The following is a 21,115-nucleotide window of genomic DNA, read 5'->3' on the forward strand; positions in this document are numbered from 1 at the left end:
AAAGAGTTCCTACAATGGCCATCAAGCTCCTATACAACTGTGGTCCTTTAAATTCTGTGATGTCATCTCTTACCCTCTCCCTTGCTCAACCACTCCAGCAATACTGGCAGTCTTAGAGCAAAGCTGTCCAACAGAACTTTCTATGATGACAGATGTGTTCTGTATCTATATCTATATCTATACCTATACCTGCACTGTCCAATATGGTGGACATTGGGCACTTGAACTCTGGCAAGTGCAAACTGAGGAACTGAATTTTTTTTTTTTTTTTGCGGTACGCGGGCCTCTCACTGTTGTGGCCTCTCCCATTGCGGAGCACAGGCTCCGGACGCGCAGGCTCAGCGGCCATGGCTCAGGGGCCCAGCCGCTCCGCGGCATGTGGGATCTTCCCGGACCGGGGCACGAACCCGTGTCCCCTGCATCGGCAGGCGGACTCTCAACCACTGCGCCACCAGGGAAGCCCTCCAATCCAATTTTTATACAGCTGTACAGGGGATCGTTCTGCGGGGGCTCCTCATTCCCCATACCAGTGATTCTCAACGCAGGCAAAGCCCTATGCCCTGGGACAGTGTTTTTAAAACTTACCCATAGAAATGAATGCATTTTACATCACGACATAGCACACATACACCCTTATATAACTGAAGTAAAGGTTCATAAATAATTCTTCTCTTTAGTAATTGTGATATACTCTGTTTTCTTTTTCATTAATTTTTTTAGGGAGAGCTGAATGAGACTCACTAAATCAATATCACTTCCCATTAACGTTGTGGTCTTGGTGACACCTACAAATCATCTAGAAAGCTTTTTAAGCTTTCTAATGCCCAGATCCCACACTAGAGCAGTTAGAATTTTTAAGAGTGGGAGCCCACAAGGCTCCTCGGGTGAAGGCTTTCCTGAATCTTCCTGGCATCTTACCACTTCCTCCTTTGAGCCTCACCTCTGAATTCTGGACCGACCTTTATTATAGCAGGCAGTACTCGATTTTGCATTCATTTACGTGTTTATCTGAGACTATAAATTCCTTGTGGGCACGAGACTATCTTGGGTCCCTAGCACCCAGCACACCGTAGCCTCCTCCATAAAGATTTGTTGAGAACGTCAATGCATGAGTGAAGCAGAGAATAAACTATCTTCTTTGGCTTCCTCGTTCTTCATCCTTCTTTCTGGCTGTCCTTTTATTTCTTACTGCTCTTGCTTCGTTTTTCATTCACTGGCCCCTCTTCCTCAGCCCACTTCTGAAACAGTCAAATTGCCCTCTGCCCCGCCCTCAGCCCCCTCCCCACTCTCCCCTCTCGACGGGCCCTCCTCTGTGCACGTGGCTTCCATTCTTCCTCTGCTGGAGGCTTCCAGAGCCGCATCTCTAACCTTCACCTCTTTTCTGAGATCCAGATGACTTTCCAACGGCTTCTGGTAAAGCTTCGTGTTAGAGAGCTCGGCTCCAGTTCCAGAAGCTGCAAGGATGGGTTTAGGTTCCAGCTGAACCACCATGTCTTCCAAATTACTTAAGAGCTTTGTCTTCCTCATTAGTGAATTTGAGATGATGGATGGTGTCCAATTTGTAGGGTTGTTTTGAGGATTAAATGAAACGTTTAAACATGTATTTAAAGCTCTTAGCACAGTGCCTGGCTGGCAAAGGGTAGGTGCTCAGTAATGGTTACATACTCTCACTGGACTTCTCTATCTGAAGCTCCTTCAAACCCTTTAAACTGTCTGAAAACAGTATCTTCCCTCTCATACCTCTTACCTGTTTCCAAACATCCTGACTTCCTCCTCAGGTAATGCTAGAATCAGTGGGACCTTGCCTGATACAGATGTAATTTGGGGGCTGGGAAGGACTCTTAGGGGACCCTTGTCATTGCCACAGCTCTCAGCATCTCTCAGCCAGACAGCTACTACCGTCTCACAGGACTCGCTCTCTAATCCAAATTATCTGGTCTGTTCCTGCCAGAGTAATTCTTGTAAAATCAAAGCAAATCTTCCACTTGCTCCATTAAACTTTTCAGTGATGGGATAAAGCCCAAAGCCCTTCATGTGGCAAATAAAGTCCTTCATTACCTGGTCGCTGGACCCTGCATTCCCTTCTCCTGTATAGTATGCCTTACTGTTTCTTGCCTGGTACCTGTTGTTTTTCGTTTTGAGGTGTCCTAACCTCTTACCCTCACCCCTCACCAGAGTGTATCTTGCTCCCTCTACAGCTCATTGTCTTCCTAGAGCATTTAATAAACGCTAAGGGAATTATTATTATTATTATTATTTTGCGGTACGCGGGCCTCTCACTGCTGTGGCCTCTCCCGTTGCGGAGCACAGGCTCCAGACACGCAGGCTCAGCGGCCATGGCCCACGGGCCCAGTCGCTCCGCGGCACGTGGGATCCTCCCAGACCGGGGCACGAACCCGCGTCCCCTGCATCGGCAGGCGGACTCTCAACCGCTGCGCCACCAGGGAAGCCCTAAGGGAATTATTTATCTTCTGTGTGTTTCCCATTCTCCATCCTGGCTTCACCAGCTGGTGAGCTCATTGACAGCAGGCAACTTTTTATTTTTTAATGTAGTTTTGTTTCCTGAGCTGCCAGCCCAAAGCTTACAAATGAAAGGAACTCAGTGATTTATGAATGAATGAGCTTTGGAATTAGGAGACAATATAATTAGTTCATATCCTTGCTCTATTTATCTTGTGGGAGTAATTGTTTGGTAGAATACTGTGACTCTATTGCAGGTTGAGTGTCTTGTGCAATGCTTTGTGTTAGAAACAGCAGCATGTTGTAACGTGTCTTGGGATCAGGAGCTGTCTGACGTGGTATATTCTCTTCTGTTATTTAAGTCGTGTGTACAAACTCATTTGACAAACACTGAACCCCCGCTATGTATCAGGCATTGGGCATAGCACAGGAACATATAGTAATAATACTACAATAATGCTAACTATTACACACCTCCTCTACTCTGCACCTAAGTAAACTGGTGAGATCAACCACCTTCTAAATACGAGTAAATGGAAGTTCATATTTAAAATGTCCTTTCTAAGAGAAAAAGCTAATAAGTGGAGAACTAGATCTGAACCATGGTCTGCCCTATTACTCAGTTCATTGCTCCAGTCAGTTCTGTGTAGTGACTCGCAGGTACCAACTGTTGAACAACTTTTGCCTTTAAGGTGCGGAACGTGCATTTTTTTGGATTTTAATTCTCTTAACACTCTGCAAGGCTTTATCCCATTTTCCTGGATAGGAAATGGGATCAGAGAGGTTAAATAACCTGTGCAGGATCACACAGGACTGTGGCAGGTAGCAGAGCTGAGGTACTCAGGTCTGCTTGACTCCCAAGCCCCTTCTCTGTCCACTTAGCACATGGCATGATCTAGCCAGAGGGCAAATGGCTGTAAGTGGGGAATTGAAGTTCACTGTGGTAAGTGCAGGGATAAAACAGCAAGGGCAAGGAGCTGCTGGTTCAGTGAGGAAGGAATGGAGAGAGCTGTTCAGACTGTGGATTCCATATGTTCTGATCATGTCAATATTATGCTAAGTCACTCATTCATCAAATGTTTTGAGCCCTTCGATTTGCTATGGATACTAGTGATGATTGATACAAACATGAGAAAGACAAAGTCTTTAAAAAAAACTCAGTCAAAACCAAACCAGGGAATTCCCTGGCAGTCCAGCGGTTAGGATTCCGCACTTCCACTACAGGGGGCCCAGGTTCGATCCCTGGTCGGGGAACTAAGATCCCCCAAACCGTGCAGCGAGGCCAAACAATAAACAAACAAAAGAACCCCAACCCAAACCAAACCCAAACAAAAATACTTAGTCTTGTAAGGAAAAGGGGATAGAAGGATGAGACACAAGAAGAAATGGCTACAACAGAAATCAATGCTACAACAGAGCTAGTCCCCAGGTACCGTTAACCAGGCATGGAAGGTAAACCAGCAGCTTCCTCTCAGTTACAACGAGTCCATTCCATCTGGACTGCTTACCAGGCCTCCTGGACCCTCCAGGATCTGTCCTGCCAACCTCTCTGACCACCTGTCCTCTGCCACGTGTACCTACTTCTGGTTCAAGTTTGCCAGGCTCCTTCCTGCCGTTGGGCCTTTGCCCTTGCTGTTCCCACAGCCCGGCCTGCTCTTTCCCTGGTGTTCTGCATCCGGAACTTAGCTCCAGTGTCTCGTCCTCAGAGAGGCCTCCCTGAGCGCCCTCCTCATTCACACTTTGTCACATCATCCAGTCCTTCTCCTCTTCCTCCCGGCACGAATCATGATCCAAAAGTCACTATAGTTTAGTAGTTAAGAGCATGGGCTCTGAAACCAGGTCTCAGTTCCGGCATTTTACTAAAGTAACCTTGGCCATGTTATTTAACCTCTCTGGGTCTCAGTTTTCTCATCTGAAAATGGGGATGATGACAAAGGCCCTCCAAATCTCCTAGGGTACTATAGTGGGGTTAACTGAGTTTACGTATGTAAAGCAGTAACAGTGCCTGGCATTTAGGGGGGGATGTAATAAAGCCATAGTGAGTGAATCGCCTCATTTTCATTCATCAACCCAATACATATTGAGTTTGAATACAGACAGACAATAGAATGCAGGGCTGGGAATGCAACAGTGGACAGGCCAGGCATATCCTCTGTCCACAAGAGCTTACTGCCTGTCTGCACCATTTCCCTTGTTGACACAGATCTGCATTTTACTTGTAAACTTTTACCTAGAGGTCATCTGAACCTTTCCCCTTCATTCCAGTTTCTAGTTCCCACTTCCTGCCTTGGGATTCGTAGTACCCAGAAGGTACCCCCTGCTAGCGCCTTATTATGGCTTGAGGTCACACATAAATCTATGCATTTTTACACCCACACAATTTGTTGCTTGTAGTTGCATTCATTCCTTTGGAGTTAGAATCAGTTAGAGGTTTGGCTAACGAGGAATTGGTGAAAGGTCACCAAGGAGATGAGAAAAGCAGAAAAAGAGCTGAGAGGTCTACCTCTTAGCTGCTTCTTTCTGGGGACAGACTTTCCCCAAGTCTGCCTAATTTCTTCTCACCTAGATTTCACTTTGTCTTGGAAGCCTTCCCTGACTTTCTAAGACAATGGGCTCTTGAATAGACCTTGTGCTCATCCCTATAGTAAGACTTCATTCCACTGCAGGGTAACTGTCTACTCTCCTCTCTCTCCCACTTGTCTGGCTCACCGTATGGCCTGGGCCATCTTTTTGGTCTTATTCTCCATTGTATCCTCAAACCAGCAATACCTTCTTATTGTTAGCAAGTAGTGCCCTTTATGCACGTATTGAACTTAGGTAGAGGGTAAGAACCAGTGAAGTGGGTAAATTAGGAGGCAGTGATTTAAATTGTGTTACAAAAGGACTATTTACTTTTAAAAGAAGTCTTTTCAGGGTTCCATTGAGTAGGGAGTCAGGGTTATTGCTATAGAAACAACCCCCAAGTTTCAGCGGCTTAATGCCCACCGAAAAACTTTCTCAGTGATGTGACAGTTCAATTCAAGTGTTCAGTTAGCAACCTTCTAAATCCTGTGGTCCACCGTCCCTTATGCCCTTGGGGTCCTCTGCATTTGGCTAGTAGACGTGGGGAGAGAGGAAGAAGACAATCATTGAGGACAATCACATGACTTCCCATCCCTAACAGGGACTGGTTTGCACAGCTGCACCGACCACTAGGGAAGCTGGGGGAAGCAGTCTAGTGGGTGCCCAGGAGGAGAGGGAAGTGTGTTTTGTGAGCACACAGCAGTCTCTGCCCTGGGAGCACACCAGAGCCAGCTGGCCCTGTGTAAAGTGAAGTGCTTGATCACCTGCAGTGGGTCCCAGAATAAGGAAATTGCACTGATGTCTACTGCTCTGGCTTTGCAGACGAACTCATGTGATCAAAATCTAAATCATTGCCTCCAACTCATTGAACAAGTCGCCAAAGTGCAGGGACAACTCTTTGGGATCTTTACTACAGCAGCCCAAGAAGGTGAGAATGGCCCATGCATCCCCGTCTTTGCTTTCTTTTCTTTGTCCCTTCTCTGTGCTCTCTGACTGGGTTGCTGTGGTTGGATTTCTCTCGCTGACCTGATTTGTGGATTCTTCTAGGAGGACGTTATGATGGTGTGGAAACAATCAAATCGCGCCTTTTGCCTTGGCTGGAGGCCTCCTTTACTGCCGCTTCCCTAGGAAAACCTGTCGACAGCAAGGTCCCCTCTCTACAGGTAGGGATGCTAAAGGATCCTCCTAGGTGTTCAGCACCTGATCAGGCTCTGGGGACTCAAACATATGTAAGACATGGTTTTTACCTAGTAAGGGGCTCAACTCTAGTTAGTGAATTGAGACATGGGTTGAAAAGGTGAGTTTCTATATACAGTAATACGTGGCATAATGGATTAAGCTTTTTCCTAAGACAGATGGGCATTAAAATCTCAGCCTTGCCTACTTACTGGTGGTATGGCTTCAGGCAACTCAATAAGCCCCTGCTTCCTCAGCTGTGAAAAGGTCCTTGTGATGGTCTGCATCTGGGACATTGCTGGGCCCACATTAGGCACTAAATAGTAACTTTTAAACAACAAGTTAGCCACCCAGACAGGGTACCACCGGGTGGAGTCAGAAGAGAAAGAGATCATTAGATGGGGGAAAGCTCAGTATCCTGAAAGAGTAAAACAAAACTACTTGGAAACTTCCAAGATAAGAAGAAAACTCAATTCTGGTAGATCGATCATGAGTGTCATCATTTGTGGTTGATATTGGTGGTTTCCATGCGACAGTGGCAGTGTTTTAACAATTGAGGACCAGACTGGAAAGACAACGCATACTTTGCTTAAGGCGCTGGTATCACTATGTCTGGATAGGCAAAACATTTGTAACCTTGATTTTAAATGTTTATATGGATTTACATAAAATCCTTTCAAAAACTGAACCATTTAGAGCAGGCCGTTCTAAGCAAGAGGGCCTTATGAGGTAGCGGCCAAAGCACTCCTGCTTAGAGATCACTGGACAGAATCCTAGTCTATCTTCTATGGTCCTGTGTAGGTTGTCCAACCTGTTAGGTCTCAGTTTCCTCATCTGTTATATGGAAACAATGCTTTTGCTGACCTAACAGGGTCACTGTGAGAGTTAAACGTGATAAACCTGCGAAACAACTTCCATGTAGTAAGGGCTCTGGAGACATCAGCTGTTATTAAACAAATTTTTATGTGGGGATTTTCATATGCCTCTTAGATTTTCACCCCCTGTGGATGTTATTTTGGGTATAAAGGTGTAGGATGATATTTCACTGTCTTTTTTAAAAATCTGAGGTATCATTTACCGGTAGTGAAACCATAGGTTGGTGAATTTTGACAAATGGATATATTCTTGTAAGTCACACCACTATCGAGATATAGAACATTTCCATCACTTCAGAGCATTCCCTTATGCCACTTCCCAGTCCCCTCTTTCCACCCTCAGGGCAACCACTCTTCTGATTTTTATCACTCTCCATTAATTTTGCCTGCATGGGAAATTGATGAAGATGGAACTATACATTACGTCCCTTTTGTACTTGACTTCTTTTTTCCAGCGTAGTGTTTTTGCAATCTGCTCATGCGGTTTCATGTATTCAGACTCTGTTTTGATTTGTGTACCATTCCAGGACTCGTTTGATAAGGACGGACGTAAAGAGTTTGGCGCTCGGGATCGGGACATACAACAATTAGATGCTGATTTGAATGCAACTCGTAATCAACTCAACCAGGTTCAAGACGAGTAAGAGGAATGCAAGTTATTTTCTTCCAAAAAGAATTGCCTGTTTTTAATTTTTAAGTTTGAAAGGAGAATACTGGCTCATGTAAAATGTAGACATTTGCAAATAAGTCATATGATGTGTGTATGTGTGTGTGTGTGTGTGTGTGTGTGTGTGTGTGTGTGTGTATGAGTTGGGAGGCAGTGTCTTTGAATTTGGGGACAGGATTCCTATATTACATTATGATCCCTAAGACCCTGGTCCCCTTGGCTTCATTCCTGGGGCTCCTCCTTTTCCTTAGGCCCACTATCAGTCCATATGTATGAAAGAGAAAGATTGTTGCATGAAAATCTAACTTTGGGGAGGAAAATAAGAAAAGAGGCAGAAGAGGAAGGGTTAAAGAGAGTGAAAGATCAGGTAAAGAGAAAAATTAAGAGAAAGAGAGAAAAAGTAAGATGAGGCAGCCTGCATCTATCTGTCAGTTAGAGGTTATACACACCTAACTGAGAACCATTCAAGATTTTGGAATAACTTTTAGATATAAAAATGTATTTTTAAAAAGTTAAGCAATGTCTGGCAGTAACAGATCTCAGATGTATGCTGTGTGCAAAGCCAGGGTAGCAAGTTCAAGGAATCACTGCAAAGAAAATTGCAAACTTTGGGTTGTACTTGAGGGAGATAGATAGATGTGATGCAGCTGCTTTTAACATATCTAATAAAAATCCATCAGTAAGGTGTTTCTCCTACCACAGCATTGCTCCATGGCTGACATGTAGAGGATGGCAAGGGATTCTTTTGTCACTAGTTAAGGCTTGTGATGGAATAGGGTATGGCATTCTGCCTTGTTCTCTGATTAGATTTCCTTCTAAGGAAAACATCTCTATTGATTGATTTAATTTTGTCCGATTATAAAAGTAATACACATTTCCTTTGTCAAAATGCATATAACAAATAAAAGTATAAAGATGAAAATCAACTGTTAGTTCATGCCTGTTAACATTTTGGCATATTTTACTCCAGACATTTTTCCTTTCTCACACACACACACGGTAACAGGGTTACCTCTACACACTCCCATTCATTTTTCCAACTGGAACCACTGTCAGTGTGTAGTTTTACAGCTGCAGCAGTCAAAATTTACAAATGAACTGTGCAAGATGCCTAATTCCTCTGAATTCGTATGACTTATTTCAACTAATGTCAACTGATTTGGAGAAGGGTAAGAAGGAACCTTAAATCTGCCACTTCTTTTCTGGTTTATCGTAGTTTGTTTTGTGTAAATATGCAGTTAATTCCAAGCTCTGTTCGGGGCTGTGTTTGCCCTTTCAAGGGGTCTCATTGTCCTCCTCCTTCCTTAGACAGGCGTCTAGGGGTGAAGGGCTGTTTCCGTGCTCTCCTGGTGATGGAGGAGAGGGGCTTTTTGTCTTGTACTGCCCTCTGGGTTCTTGCTGCCTTGGTTCTACCTGGGCACTGGAGTCTTGTGCTGATGGGCGCTGAGTTGTGGCTCATCTGGTTAAGTTTCCTCACGCATTCGCTGGCCCCTGCTGCTGCCTCCATTTGCCTCTGGTTGTGAGGCAAAGCTTCGCGACTTGCTGATTCTTGTTTTCAGTCAGAATCCGTAGGAGCCAGGAATTCCTACCTGCCTCTCTTGTCACTATGGCTGTGTAGTTACCCATCAGGGGCATCATGGACCAAAAACGAGGACTGCACGCTTTTTTTAAAAAAGCTTTTTATTTGGAAATAATTTCAAATACAGAAAATTTGCAAGAATAGTACTAAGAACACCCATATACCCTTTCACATGCCCCTTGTCCTGTTTGCTTTATCATTTTTTAATTAATTAATTAAATTTATTTATTTTTGGCTGTGTTGGGCCTTCGTTGCTGCATGCAGGCTTTCTCTAGTTGCAGCAAGCAGGGGCTACTCTTCATTGCAGTGTGCGTGCTTTCCATTGTGGTGGCTTCTCTTGTTGAGGATCACGGGGTCTAGGCATGCGGGCTTCAGTAGTGGTGCACGGGCTCAGTAGTTGTGGCACACAGGCTTAGTTGCTCTGCGGCATGTACGATCTTCCCGGACCAGGGCTCGAACCTGTTTCCCCTGCACTGGCAGGCGGATTCTTAACCACTGTGCCATCAGGGAAGTCCCTGCTTTATCATTTGTATGTATACTTTCCCTATCTGTATACACACTGCCCTCCGCCATTTGAAAGTTGCACACAGGAAGGTGCTTTTCCCTTTTGCTTTTCCCTGTTTTTGTTTTTTAACCCATGTGTGGTTCATGTTCCATTTTCTAAGGCATCAGAAATGATGGAGGCTGTTCCCCACATTCTATGGTAGCCAGCTCTCTCCTCCACTACTCTGCCTACCTGTCTTTAAATCCAGGGTGCTACCTAATGTGGAATGAGGGGCCCACCCCAGGAGGTTCCCATGGCTAACCCCGTGGAGACCAGTTTAGCTGTGACTCAGTTGCAAAGGTGCAAATTCCAATAGAGTGTTGAATGGGGACAGGTTTGCTCAGGTCTGACGAGCCCTAGACAAGGGAAGACTGCTGGATTTTATGTTGGGACTCTGGTTAGAAATCTCACCTGTCCTCATTTCCTATATCCAATCTATTAGAACATCCAGTGGAATCTACCTCCTAAACGTCTCCCACACGTGCTCCTTTCTATTCTACTACCACTGCCCTCATTCAAGTCGCTGTTACCTTTTGCCTCAGCCAGTTGCCTTCCAGCTGGCTTCCCTGGGTCCATTCTTGCTGTACTACAACTCATTTTCCACACAGCAAATATAGATATACTTTTATTGTAGCAAGTCACCCCCTGGCTTAAAAGCTGTTAGTTGCTTCTTTCAGTACTTAGAAAAAAAATCTAAATTCCTTCCCAGGGCTCTCCCAGCCCTGCGTGATCTGACCCTACCTCTTGCTGCACCCTCATCTCATGCCAAGTTCCCCTCACCTAGTCTTCTGTCTACTTCCTCACCTCGAGGCCTTTGCCTGTGCTTTTTCAGAGAAATGGAAGTCGTCTGCTGGCTCTTGGCATGGCTGGCTTTTTCTTGTCCTTTAGGTCTCAGCTTAAATGTGACTTTCTCAGACTCTGCGACCACTATACATTGAATGGTCTTTCCTCTCCCTCTCCTCTAATTCTCTTTCACAATCATCTAAGAATAGCACTTATTGCAAGTTGGAACTTTGAAAAATTTGTGTGAATATTTATGATCCAGTAGACTGGAAGCTCCAAAGGGTTACTGTCCTGTATCGCTATTCTGACACTTGTATCTCCAGCATCTAGCATCGTAAATTCTCTATAACTTGCTCAATGAATGAATAAATCCATAACAAAAAATAAATATGTTAGCCTGCTTAAAACAATGCTTGTCACATGAAGGTATCTCCTTTCTTCTCTCTGTATATCATCCAAGGGGGACAAGTTCGCATATATATTTGTCTGTATATATATGTGCTCACACATGTATGCCATGTCTCGAGAGAAAAAAACCTGATTACTGTTCACACTCTTGTTTCTTTCTTGGTCTATTTTCTTCTTTTAATTTTCCACAGTTTTCTCTTGATAAAAATGTTCATTTTCCCATATATACTTTAAAAAATCTATAACATATTCACATTGAAATTAAATCACAGCAATTTCCTTACAATAGCCAGCATCCCTATCGTGAAGTTATTGCTCCTCTGGTTTTATTTTAGACTTCAGACATTTCATTCATGCATTCATTCATTCAGTTTTTCCGTTTTTTTAAAAAATCTATATGACAGGTACTGTTTTAGGAGCTGGGGATAAAGAGATGAATAAAATGAAATCTTTGCCTTCAAGTAGTTCACAGTGTGTTTGTAATGAGATTACAGATGTGAACAAGTGTTGGAGGAGCTCAGGAGAAGGGAAGACAAACTCTTCTTGAGAGTCAGGTGTGGCCTTTGGAGAGGCACTCATTGGATGAGTGGGCGTTTGTTAGAGGAGAAGGGGATGAGACGGAATTTGGGGAAACGCACACCACCTCCTGCATTGCCTCATCGGATCTGTGCGGAATTGATAGGGATCCTGCTGTCCCATTATTTCTCAGTCTGCCTCACTGTATAGGGGAGGCCAGTGTTTGACCTTCCATGTTTCCATCCAAGTGTAGGAAGGAAGACTGGTGTGAGTTTGGATAACAGTTGCAATCTCTTAGCTACAGAACTACTGTGATGAAAGATACTTGGTGTTCCAGGGATGCAAGGTCAGAGAAGTCCCAAAACCTTTGCCAATCCGCAATCTCTCACTGTACTAGGACAACGTCATTGAGAACCATTGGTCTTCATCCAGTGGCATCCATCACATTCTCATTTCCTAAAGAAATAGTACGATTTATTATGATTTGTCTACAACGAAGAGAGTCCTTGAAACTAACAAGGACTAAGCTAGTTGAAAACTCAGGAAAACTGTGCTCAATTAGTGGTGGAAGTCAGAGGCAGGAAGACACGAAGTACTTGGTAGTCGAGTGTAATTGTGGAGGACTTTTTTATAGGCGGGCAAATAATTTTTCTATATTTAGCAAATCTGGGAAAATTAAGTCAAATGCAACTCTACAGTGCAAAGTAATAAGAATAGGTATTAGTATATTACAGAAAAATGGAGATTTTATAGAGAGGCAACCTGGGGATTCAGTGTAATTAGAGCAGATGAATTAGGAGGGTGAGAAGGAGAAACTGAACAAGTTTGTCTTTTACATTCTAATAACAGTAATTATTACCTAGCCTTTTAGAGGTAGTAACTCTGTAATTTCTTTGTGTTTGACATCGAGGAAAGATGCTAGCATGTTTTTGCATACTAGTGTGCCATGATATTTGTAATATCATCTAATTGAATGCAGATGTCTTATAATTCGATGTTGTTTATATTGAATTTATATCATACGGCAAAAGTTCCCAAGAGAACCTATGCCTTGATTTAGAAAGTCTGCCAATTTTGGAAAATCTGTCTTTAGTTACTGATTTCTCTTACAGTATGGCTGAAACTGAAAAGACTCTTAAAGAAACCAAGAACAGATCGGCCATATCCCTTCTGACTGCAGAGGGGGAAATAAATCAGCTAAGAAAGCAGTAAGAAAAAAAAAAAAATGACAGGATTATTGCAGGCTGCTGATTAACCTTTGAATTTAGCTTTTTTTGGTGCTCCATTACAATACGAAAGAATCTGTCCATAAAGAGGAAAGGCAGCAATGTTTTTATTAATGTTTTATATATTTTTCTTACTACAAAACAGTACTTATCCACTATAGAAAATCTTCAAAGTACAACATGGTAGAAAGGAACCTTAGCCCTCATAATTCCAGAGCCAGTTACTGTCACCATTTTCTATTTCTGTCAATTAGTACATTAAAAATAAAGTTAAGACAACAAAATGTAAGTATACAACTGTGGACCCCGTTTTTTCATTTAACATTATTTTTTTCTATTACTAAGAAAAAATAAAGCAGAGCTTAGTCTTAAATAGGTACATCATATTTCCTCATTTGAGTATTTCCCTAACAGGGAATATTTACTTTGATGCCAATTTTCAACATTGGAAATAATTTTTTGTGGCCAATCTTAGTTTAAATTTCAGATTATCCTCTAAAGATAAATTTCTAGAAGGGGAAAATAAACACTGATCCTTTAAGGGTATACTTTTTTCAATCTTAACTTTGATTTTTCTTTCCCCAAAAAAGAGCAAATGGGAGTTGCAGTAAAAAAAAAAAATATATATATATATATATATATATGTGTGTGTATATATATATATATACATATATATATACACATACGAACATACATACCTTTCTATTGCCTTCATACATGTTCCAATTGTTCTGATTTCTTCAGGAACATCCATAAATTTTAGCTTGGAGCACTAATCTCATCTCCTAGTTGATATAGCTTCTCAAATTCTTTGATCATATTACTCAGCAATTCCCTATCGCACCAGTTCTGTTTTTTACTGTCTCTAGGGCAGCTTTGAATTCTGCTATTGAGTTTTTAGCTTTTCTACATCCTTCTTAATCTTACGCCTTCCCTTTTCTTCTTACACCATTGTTATTTTCATCACAGCATGTTCTCTTCTTATGGCTTTTGCTCCCTTGTATGATGGCCATACTTCTTTTTATTAATGAGGATGCCAGTTTTATTTCTAAAGCTTTACTCCTTTCCATAGTAGTACATTATTTTCATAGGTCCACACTTCTGCTTAGTGTTGTGGATGTTACTCAATTTCCACTGCAGTTTCCCCCCACATTCCATCTGTTCAGAGAATAGAAGAGCTAGTGAGAATAGATTATCTCTTTGACCAGCTTCTGGACTAGGTTTTGGAGATCACAGGCTTCCAGAGTTTTGTGCAGTGAAGCCGTCCAACGTAGAATAGTATGTCTCTGCTTTGCCTCTGCAAAGACTTCATGACTCTGCCCACTCTGCTTTGGCTAGAGGATTTGCATGCCTATTTTTTCTTCAGGAGCCTTTTTCCATGCAAGCTACAGACATGAAGTGGCACCCTGACCCTGGCAATTCTGCTCTTTGTTCATTTGTGTTTGATCCTATGTATTTCCATCCGAGTTTCCCAGGGCAATAACTGCACACTAAATAAAGCATCCTCCTTAAGTAGGCCAATTGCCGTTTATTACCTTTCCTCCATCCCTCCCTTTCTCTTTTCTTTCAAACCTTTTTTTCTGTTCAGGCTTACATCTCTTCAAGCCCAGGAGGAATCTCGCCACAGACACTCAGAGCATAGGAGCTCAGAGAAGCGGGGCTCCGAGCGTAGGAGAGAGGAGCTGCGGGGCTCGGAGCCCCAGGGCTCGGAGCAGATGGGCGCGGACAGGTGGAGCGTAGACCAGCGGAAGGCAGAAGCGATATGCGATTATGAGAAACAGCTCCGAACGCTGAAGGACGAGATAGCTGTTCTGTCTGCTGAAAAATCTGTACTCCAAGGAAGGTCTGACAAATTCTCACAGATCTTTTCATTTAAGCTCCTTTTGTTGAGTTAGTGATAAAAGCCTGGCTTGGAAAAGGAAAAAAGAAAAAGAAAAAAGAAAAAAAAATGATATCCTGAGCGCGAACCCCAATAATATGGAAAACTTTGAACCGTAGAGGGATTGTTTTCTCTAACTTCACCCTTCCATAGAGAAAATACCTCGTGGATTGACAATACTTGGGCACTAATTAATTTCGGACTGACATTGAAGCTTAAGGAATGAAACTAAGACGTGCCAAAGGAAGGTTCTTTGTCTTGTTACCAGATTTGAGCGCCTATAATGCAAAAGGCGGTACCCATGTTGAAAGACTGTTCCATGATGGGGGGAGGGTCCTGTTCTCTGAGTTCTAGGAGTTCTCTCGCCAGGATGACCAACTGTCATTTCACAGGGTATTGCCTTTTTTACATCTCACTTTGTTTGATGGAATGAGTAGGTAAGGGAATGTGAAATTCCCTTCTACTGATGGAGAGAACGTTAAGACAGGTCATTCAGACAGTGTTAAGTGAGGACAAAGTAGAGTGTTTCTCTCTTTGGAGTTTCTGCATTTTCCTTGTTCTTTCTAACACTTCCCCTCTTCCCCGCCCACACCCCCCAGCCCCACAGTGTGCCCAGATTCAGGCTATCAAAGCCACCCCTAACCCTGTTCTCCATTCCCCTAAATGTCACCTTAGGCTTTCATTTTGGAGAGTCACTCCATCAGTGTTGTGCGAGTGCCAGCTTGTACTAGCTCTGGGAACTGATTCTGTGCATTTCTACCTAACTCTGGTTTCAGTGACGTCACATTGATAGTTTGAAATTGGCTATGGTGAGAGTATTTGTTGCATCATGGAAACTGGCGAACACTATAAATGAGGGCTTTTTTTCCTTTTCCACCTTCGGAGAGTCTGCTTTGTACTACCTTTTGCCCCACAGTTCCTTCTACAAAACTTCTCTTTTTGGTGGCCCATTCCCTTTGGACTAGCTAGTCTGATCATTTACTTTGTACTTGGTAGCAATATATGTTTCACTGATGGAATGCTTTTCGATTCACCAAGTACTTCCACATGTATTAGCTCACTTGATAACCTCCCCACCATCCCGAAATAGGGCACAAATTATGTAGGTGAAAATGGAGAACCTGCGGAGGAGAAAATGACTGCAAATGGTTCCATTGCTATGGAGGGAGAACACAGAATTTCTTTCTCATTGTTCAATCAGTGTTCATCTCATTTTATACCAGAAAGCTCAGTGATGTGTTAGTGGCCCAAGGTTGGGGTAAGAAATACTGAAAATCTGACTTTTTATTTAACTCTCGCTCTTGCTAGCTGTGTTACTCTAGGATAGCCTTGTTAGCATTTCTGAACCTCAACTTCTTCATCTGTAAAAGGGCCAACAATCAATGCTAACCTTACCTGGCTGCTTGAAGGATAAATTGATGTGCTGAGTGAGTGAAAGTGTGTTATAAATTCTAATGCACCAGGCAAATATAGAGTATTGTTTTTTGTTTGTGGTCCTATTTGAGGCCTTATGGTGACACAGTGCCTCTCACAGGGAGCTGCTCTCCCTGCTCCCATGGCTTCTGGTTTATGGGGAGAGAAGCAGCCGAGTCTAGGAACAAGAGAGTGAAGGGAATCAGAGCGCTTCCCTGCCTGATTCCTGTTCACCAACAGGTCCGCCAGAATCCGGTCTCCGAGCCCTGACCCTCGCAGCCGCGGCCGCAGCCGCAGTCACAGCCGCAGCCGCAGACGGTCCACCAGCCCCTCCACCGCGGTCGCGAAGGTCAGGAGCCCGTCTCCGAGTCGCGCCAAACTGTCCAGCGTGGCGCGCAAGGCCGCCCTGCTGTCCCGGTTCAGCGACGTCTATTCCCAGACCCGCCTGGATGCGCAGTGCCTGCTGCGGCGCTGCATCCACAACGCCGAGACGGTGCAGCGGATCATCTACATCGCGGCAGTGGTACGTGAGCCTCGCGCGCGCGCCGCTGCACTTCCGCGGTCCAAGGGCGCTGCGGCCAGGCAGTGCTTGGGTAAACTGAACAAGACGGCTTAAAAAAGACTTGGTAGGGCCTGAGGTCACTGAAGGAGGGTGGGTTTCCATCTGTCTCCTCCCTCCCTCCCTCCCTGCCTGCCTTCCATTACAGATATTTGCGATGAATTATTTTTCACACTCAATAACTATTCATATATGTTAATATCTATTTTGACCAGACATTTGTTGAAGCATCCATAAATGTAGGACTATCTCAGATGGGTATATACGAAGTTGATTCGCGCTGGATCTTCTATTGTAATATGGGTATATGTACGCACAATGGATATATTATTGCTAAGGGCTATCATTTGATTGGTTACCTTCTCTTAGAAAAATCAAAAGGCTGTGATTGTGTTCACTCTTCTGTTTATTTAACTAAGAGTAGTTACTAGAACTGCTAACTACTTGAGTATGGCAAGATTAAAAAGTGCTCATATATAATCTCAAAATCCAAAGCAAATGCATTTATTCTGTGGGTACCATACGGAGATACTAAGAGTCTGTAATGAGAACAGCTAAATATTAACAAACAAAACAAAATATTGGTGTGAGAGCGGAATTATCAGAATCTACCGGACTTTATCCTATATTTATTCATTTATATCGGGAGTCAGCAAACTGTGACCCCTGGGCCATATCTGGCCCTGATCTGTAATTCTAAGAGAAATACCACCCAAGAGCTAACATATACGAATGGTTTTACATTTTAAAGCGTTGTAAAACAAAAAAATGACAGAGACAATTATGTGACCGGCAAAGCCTAAAATGTTTACTATCTGGCTTTTTACAGAAAAAAGAATTTATATCATTAAGAATTATTTAATTTATATATAATTTATATAAGAATCATGTACTGAGTTGGTTAAAATTCTGTAATTGTAGAGGCTATATCTTTCATGCATAACTGAGTTTTCCCCGTGCCTGCTATATTACAAGCATTTAATAAATATTTGTTGAATTAATATATGCCAGGAAACATGTCAGACGCTTGATATGTGTCTATGTATGACGTGACCACTAGATTGATAATTTTCTCTTATTTCTTGACCAGTAGTATGATATTGCTGTGGGATCAAAGCATCAACTAGCATATTTCAAGTATTTATGTAACCACAGGTGATTTTATTTCCTTGAATGCCTGCATCGTCCTGCTCCTTGCAATCAGGATTACCAGAACAGTGGTCAACTGTCTTGAAATTAGTGAATATGGGTAGTCTTATATGTATTTATGTACTTTCCAAGATTTAGATATGTATTTTCTCCCAGATTAAAAGTAGTTTTGACCGCTGGATTTAGTTACCAGAAGTCCAATATGATGTTGAATTTTTGTTGGGCATTCTTTCTTCATTCCTTGCTTTGGACCTCTTTACCTCCCTCCTCCCACCAGATAAATTTGCTGTACTTTTATGTGCAGGAGGCGTTCCAGGTAGCTAAAACGGCATTCAGACACTTTAAGATCCGTGTGAGGAAATCGCTGACATCGTCTTATGCAGGGTCAAACGACTTTGAGGATGCTGTCTTGGATTATATCGTTTGTCATCTTGATCTATATGATTCCCAAAGCAGTGTTAATGTAAGTGTTGGGTCTTTTATTGGGACTGGTTTGCTGCTGCTGCTGTTTATAATGAATACTAATAACTCAGAAATCCATCCAGCTTAGTGTCGCATCTATGTAATGGAAGAGCGGGAATGAGTATCCAATATATTTTGTAGAACCAGTCATTATTGGCTCTTTCTTTCTTAGACATATTATGAGGAAAATATTTTGAGCTTTCTAGTTTTATTCTTCAGACTGGCTCTTAAGATTGGAAGATAGAATACCATAGTGCTTAGGAGCAATGATTTTGGGAAAGATAGCTATGGATTTGCATCCTGGTTCTGCCACTTACTAGCTGTGTGACCTTGCACATTTATTTAACCTCTCTGTGCTTTAGTTTTCTAATCTTAAAATGGGAGCAACAACGGTCATGACCCCATAGAGTTTTTGAGAGGATTAAATGAAAGGAAGCAGGTAATTTGCTTAGCACAAGAGTTGGCACAGAGTAAACTCTCAATAAGAGCAAGCTATTATAATTATTATTATAGTTTATGAACAAGTCAGAGTCCTGTGTTGGCAATTATATAACTTGCTCAGAATAGAAAAATAAGGAAATAATAAATAAAAGCTACTAAGGGTTTTTGCTTTAGTTTTTTGTTTATGGAGACTTTCTTGGCCTTTAGTATGTCATTTGTTCTCTGTCATCTTTCCTCCTTCTCTGTTTCAGCACATGCACTTCTCTTCTAGTTTACCTTGTTTTCACTCACATGCTCTTTCCCCCTCCCAGCAGTCATAACGTCCTTAGGATTTTCAGTGTGTATTTCACAGGTTGGTAACAAGGTGATGCCATCTTTTTGTTTTTCAGGATGTGATCCGAGCCATGAATGTCAATCCCAAGATTTCATTCCCTCCTGAAGTTGATTTTCGCCTCCTCAGTAACTTCATCCAGGAGATATGTTGCATTGCGTTTGCAATGCAGACTTTAGACCCACCCCTCGACATTGCAGTTGGGGCCGATGGAGAAGTTTTTAATGATTGCAAGTAAGAGACATAGGAGCAGAAGCTAAGGGATTCTTTATAAATAAATTATCTTGTCTGTATTCTCTGGGAACAATTTAGGGAAAAGAGCTCTGGGTGGGGAAATCAACAGACATTACCTGATTTTCAGACCCAGCCATATACTTCTCTGTACTACAGGGCAGGGCCCTCTTCTGGGGTCATTTTCCTTCTACGTCAAATGTGCTTCAGAGGTGATGTTATGATTTCCATTGAACATATTGGTCCTGGGGAGAACTAATGAGTACCTGGAGTCTGTTTGGAACTCTTTAAAATAAAAGTGCTAGGGAGGAGGTATGGGGATATATGTATAGCTGATTCACTTTGTTATAAAGCAGAAACTAACACACCATTATAAAGCAGTTGTACTCCAACAAAGATGTTAAAAAAAAGTGCTATAGAAATACAGACATATATTGCTTTTTATTGTTTAAAATTTTTTTATTGAGGTAAAACTGACCTATAAGATTGTATCAGTTTCACGTCTACAACAATAATGATTCTACATTTGTATATATTGTGAAATGATTATCACCATCAGTCACCATATATAGTTACAAAACTTTTTTTTCTTCCAATGAGAACTTTTAAGATCTATTCTCTAAGCAACTTTCAAATTTGCAATACAGTATTATTAACTATATTGTTAACAGTTATACGTCTGCATAACATTTCTTTTGTAACCGGAAGTTTGTACCTTTTGACTTCCCTAACCCATTTTGCCCCCATGTCCAGCAATCACTAATCTGTTTTCTGTATCTGTGAGCTTGGTTTTTGTTTGTTTGTTTGCTTTAGAGTCCACATATAAGTGAGATTGTGTGGCATTTGTCTTTCTCTGTCTGACTTATTTCATAATGCCCTCGAGGTCCATCCATGTTGTCTCACTTGACAAGATTTCATTCTCTTTTCTTTAAATAGCAAAATAGTATCCCATTGTATAGATACCACAGCTTTTTAAACCATTAGTCCATCAATGAACACTTAGATGTCCATCTTGGCTATTGTAAATAAAGCAGCAATGAACATGGGGGTGTATATATCTTTTCAAATTAGTGTTTAGTTTTCTTTGGATAAATACCTAGAAGTGGAATTGCTGGATCATATGGTAATTCTGTTTTTAATTGCTTTTTAAAATAAATCTATTTATTTATTTATTTTTGGCTGCTTTGGGTCTTCGCTGCTGCGTGCGGGCAGGCTTTCTCTAGTTGCGGTGAGCGGGGGCTAATATTCGTTGCGGTGCACGGGCTTCTCATTACGGTGGCTTCTCTTGTTGCAGAGCATGGGCTCTAGGCACGCAGGCTTCAGTAGTTGCGGCACGCGGGCTCAGTAGCTGTGGCTCGCGGGCTTAGTAATTGTGGCTCACGGACTCTAGAGCGCAGGCTCAGCAGTTGTGGCGCACGGGCTTAGTTGCTCCGCGGCATGTGGGATCTTCCTGGACCAGGGCTCGAACCCGTGTTCCCTGCACTGGCAGGCGGATTCTTAACCACCGCGCCATCAGGGAAGTCCCCAGCATGAGAAATCTTATAGGTTGCCTGTGGGACTTAGATGGTCTCTGTTTCTAGCATTTCCCTGAATTACAATTCTTGTAATCCTGACAAGGAACAAGACTAGTCTGACATGACTTTTTTTTTTGTCAGTTTAAAAAAATTGAAGTATAATTGATTTACAGTATTGTGTTGGGGTGGCTCCATTGTGCAGTGATAGCACATTGCACTTCTACAATGCTGTGTTAATTTCTGCTCTACAGCAACGTGATTCAGTTACACATATGCATCTCTATATATATTCTTTTTAAAATATTCTTTTTCATTATGGTTTATCATAGGATATTATATA

The 21,115-nt window shown here is 42.4% G+C and overlaps 1 protein-coding gene across 1 annotated transcript in view; it reads left to right on the forward strand.

Annotated features, from left to right (window-relative positions):
• Positions 1-21,115, forward strand: part of SPATA18 (spermatogenesis associated 18) — a gene marked incomplete at both ends in the record, with an annotated part of 157,624 nt that overhangs the window by 2,373 nt on the left and 134,136 nt on the right. Inside the window, 8 exons of the mRNA XM_082838140.1 lie at positions 5,845-5,950; positions 6,070-6,185; positions 7,601-7,713; positions 12,683-12,778; positions 14,385-14,639; positions 16,329-16,611; positions 18,101-18,259; positions 19,089-19,264. Of these exons, the coding sequence (XP_082694266.1) occupies positions 5,845-5,950; positions 6,070-6,185; positions 7,601-7,713; positions 12,683-12,778; positions 14,385-14,639; positions 16,329-16,611; positions 18,101-18,259; positions 19,089-19,264 (1,304 nt within the window). The remainder of the gene's footprint in view (positions 1-5,844; positions 5,951-6,069; positions 6,186-7,600; positions 7,714-12,682; positions 12,779-14,384; positions 14,640-16,328; positions 16,612-18,100; positions 18,260-19,088; positions 19,265-21,115) is intronic.

Source organism: Leucopleurus acutus (assembly GCF_964270905.1).
Source record: "Leucopleurus acutus genome assembly, chromosome: 4".
NCBI classification, from domain to species: Eukaryota; Metazoa; Chordata; class Mammalia; order Artiodactyla; family Delphinidae; genus Leucopleurus; species Leucopleurus acutus.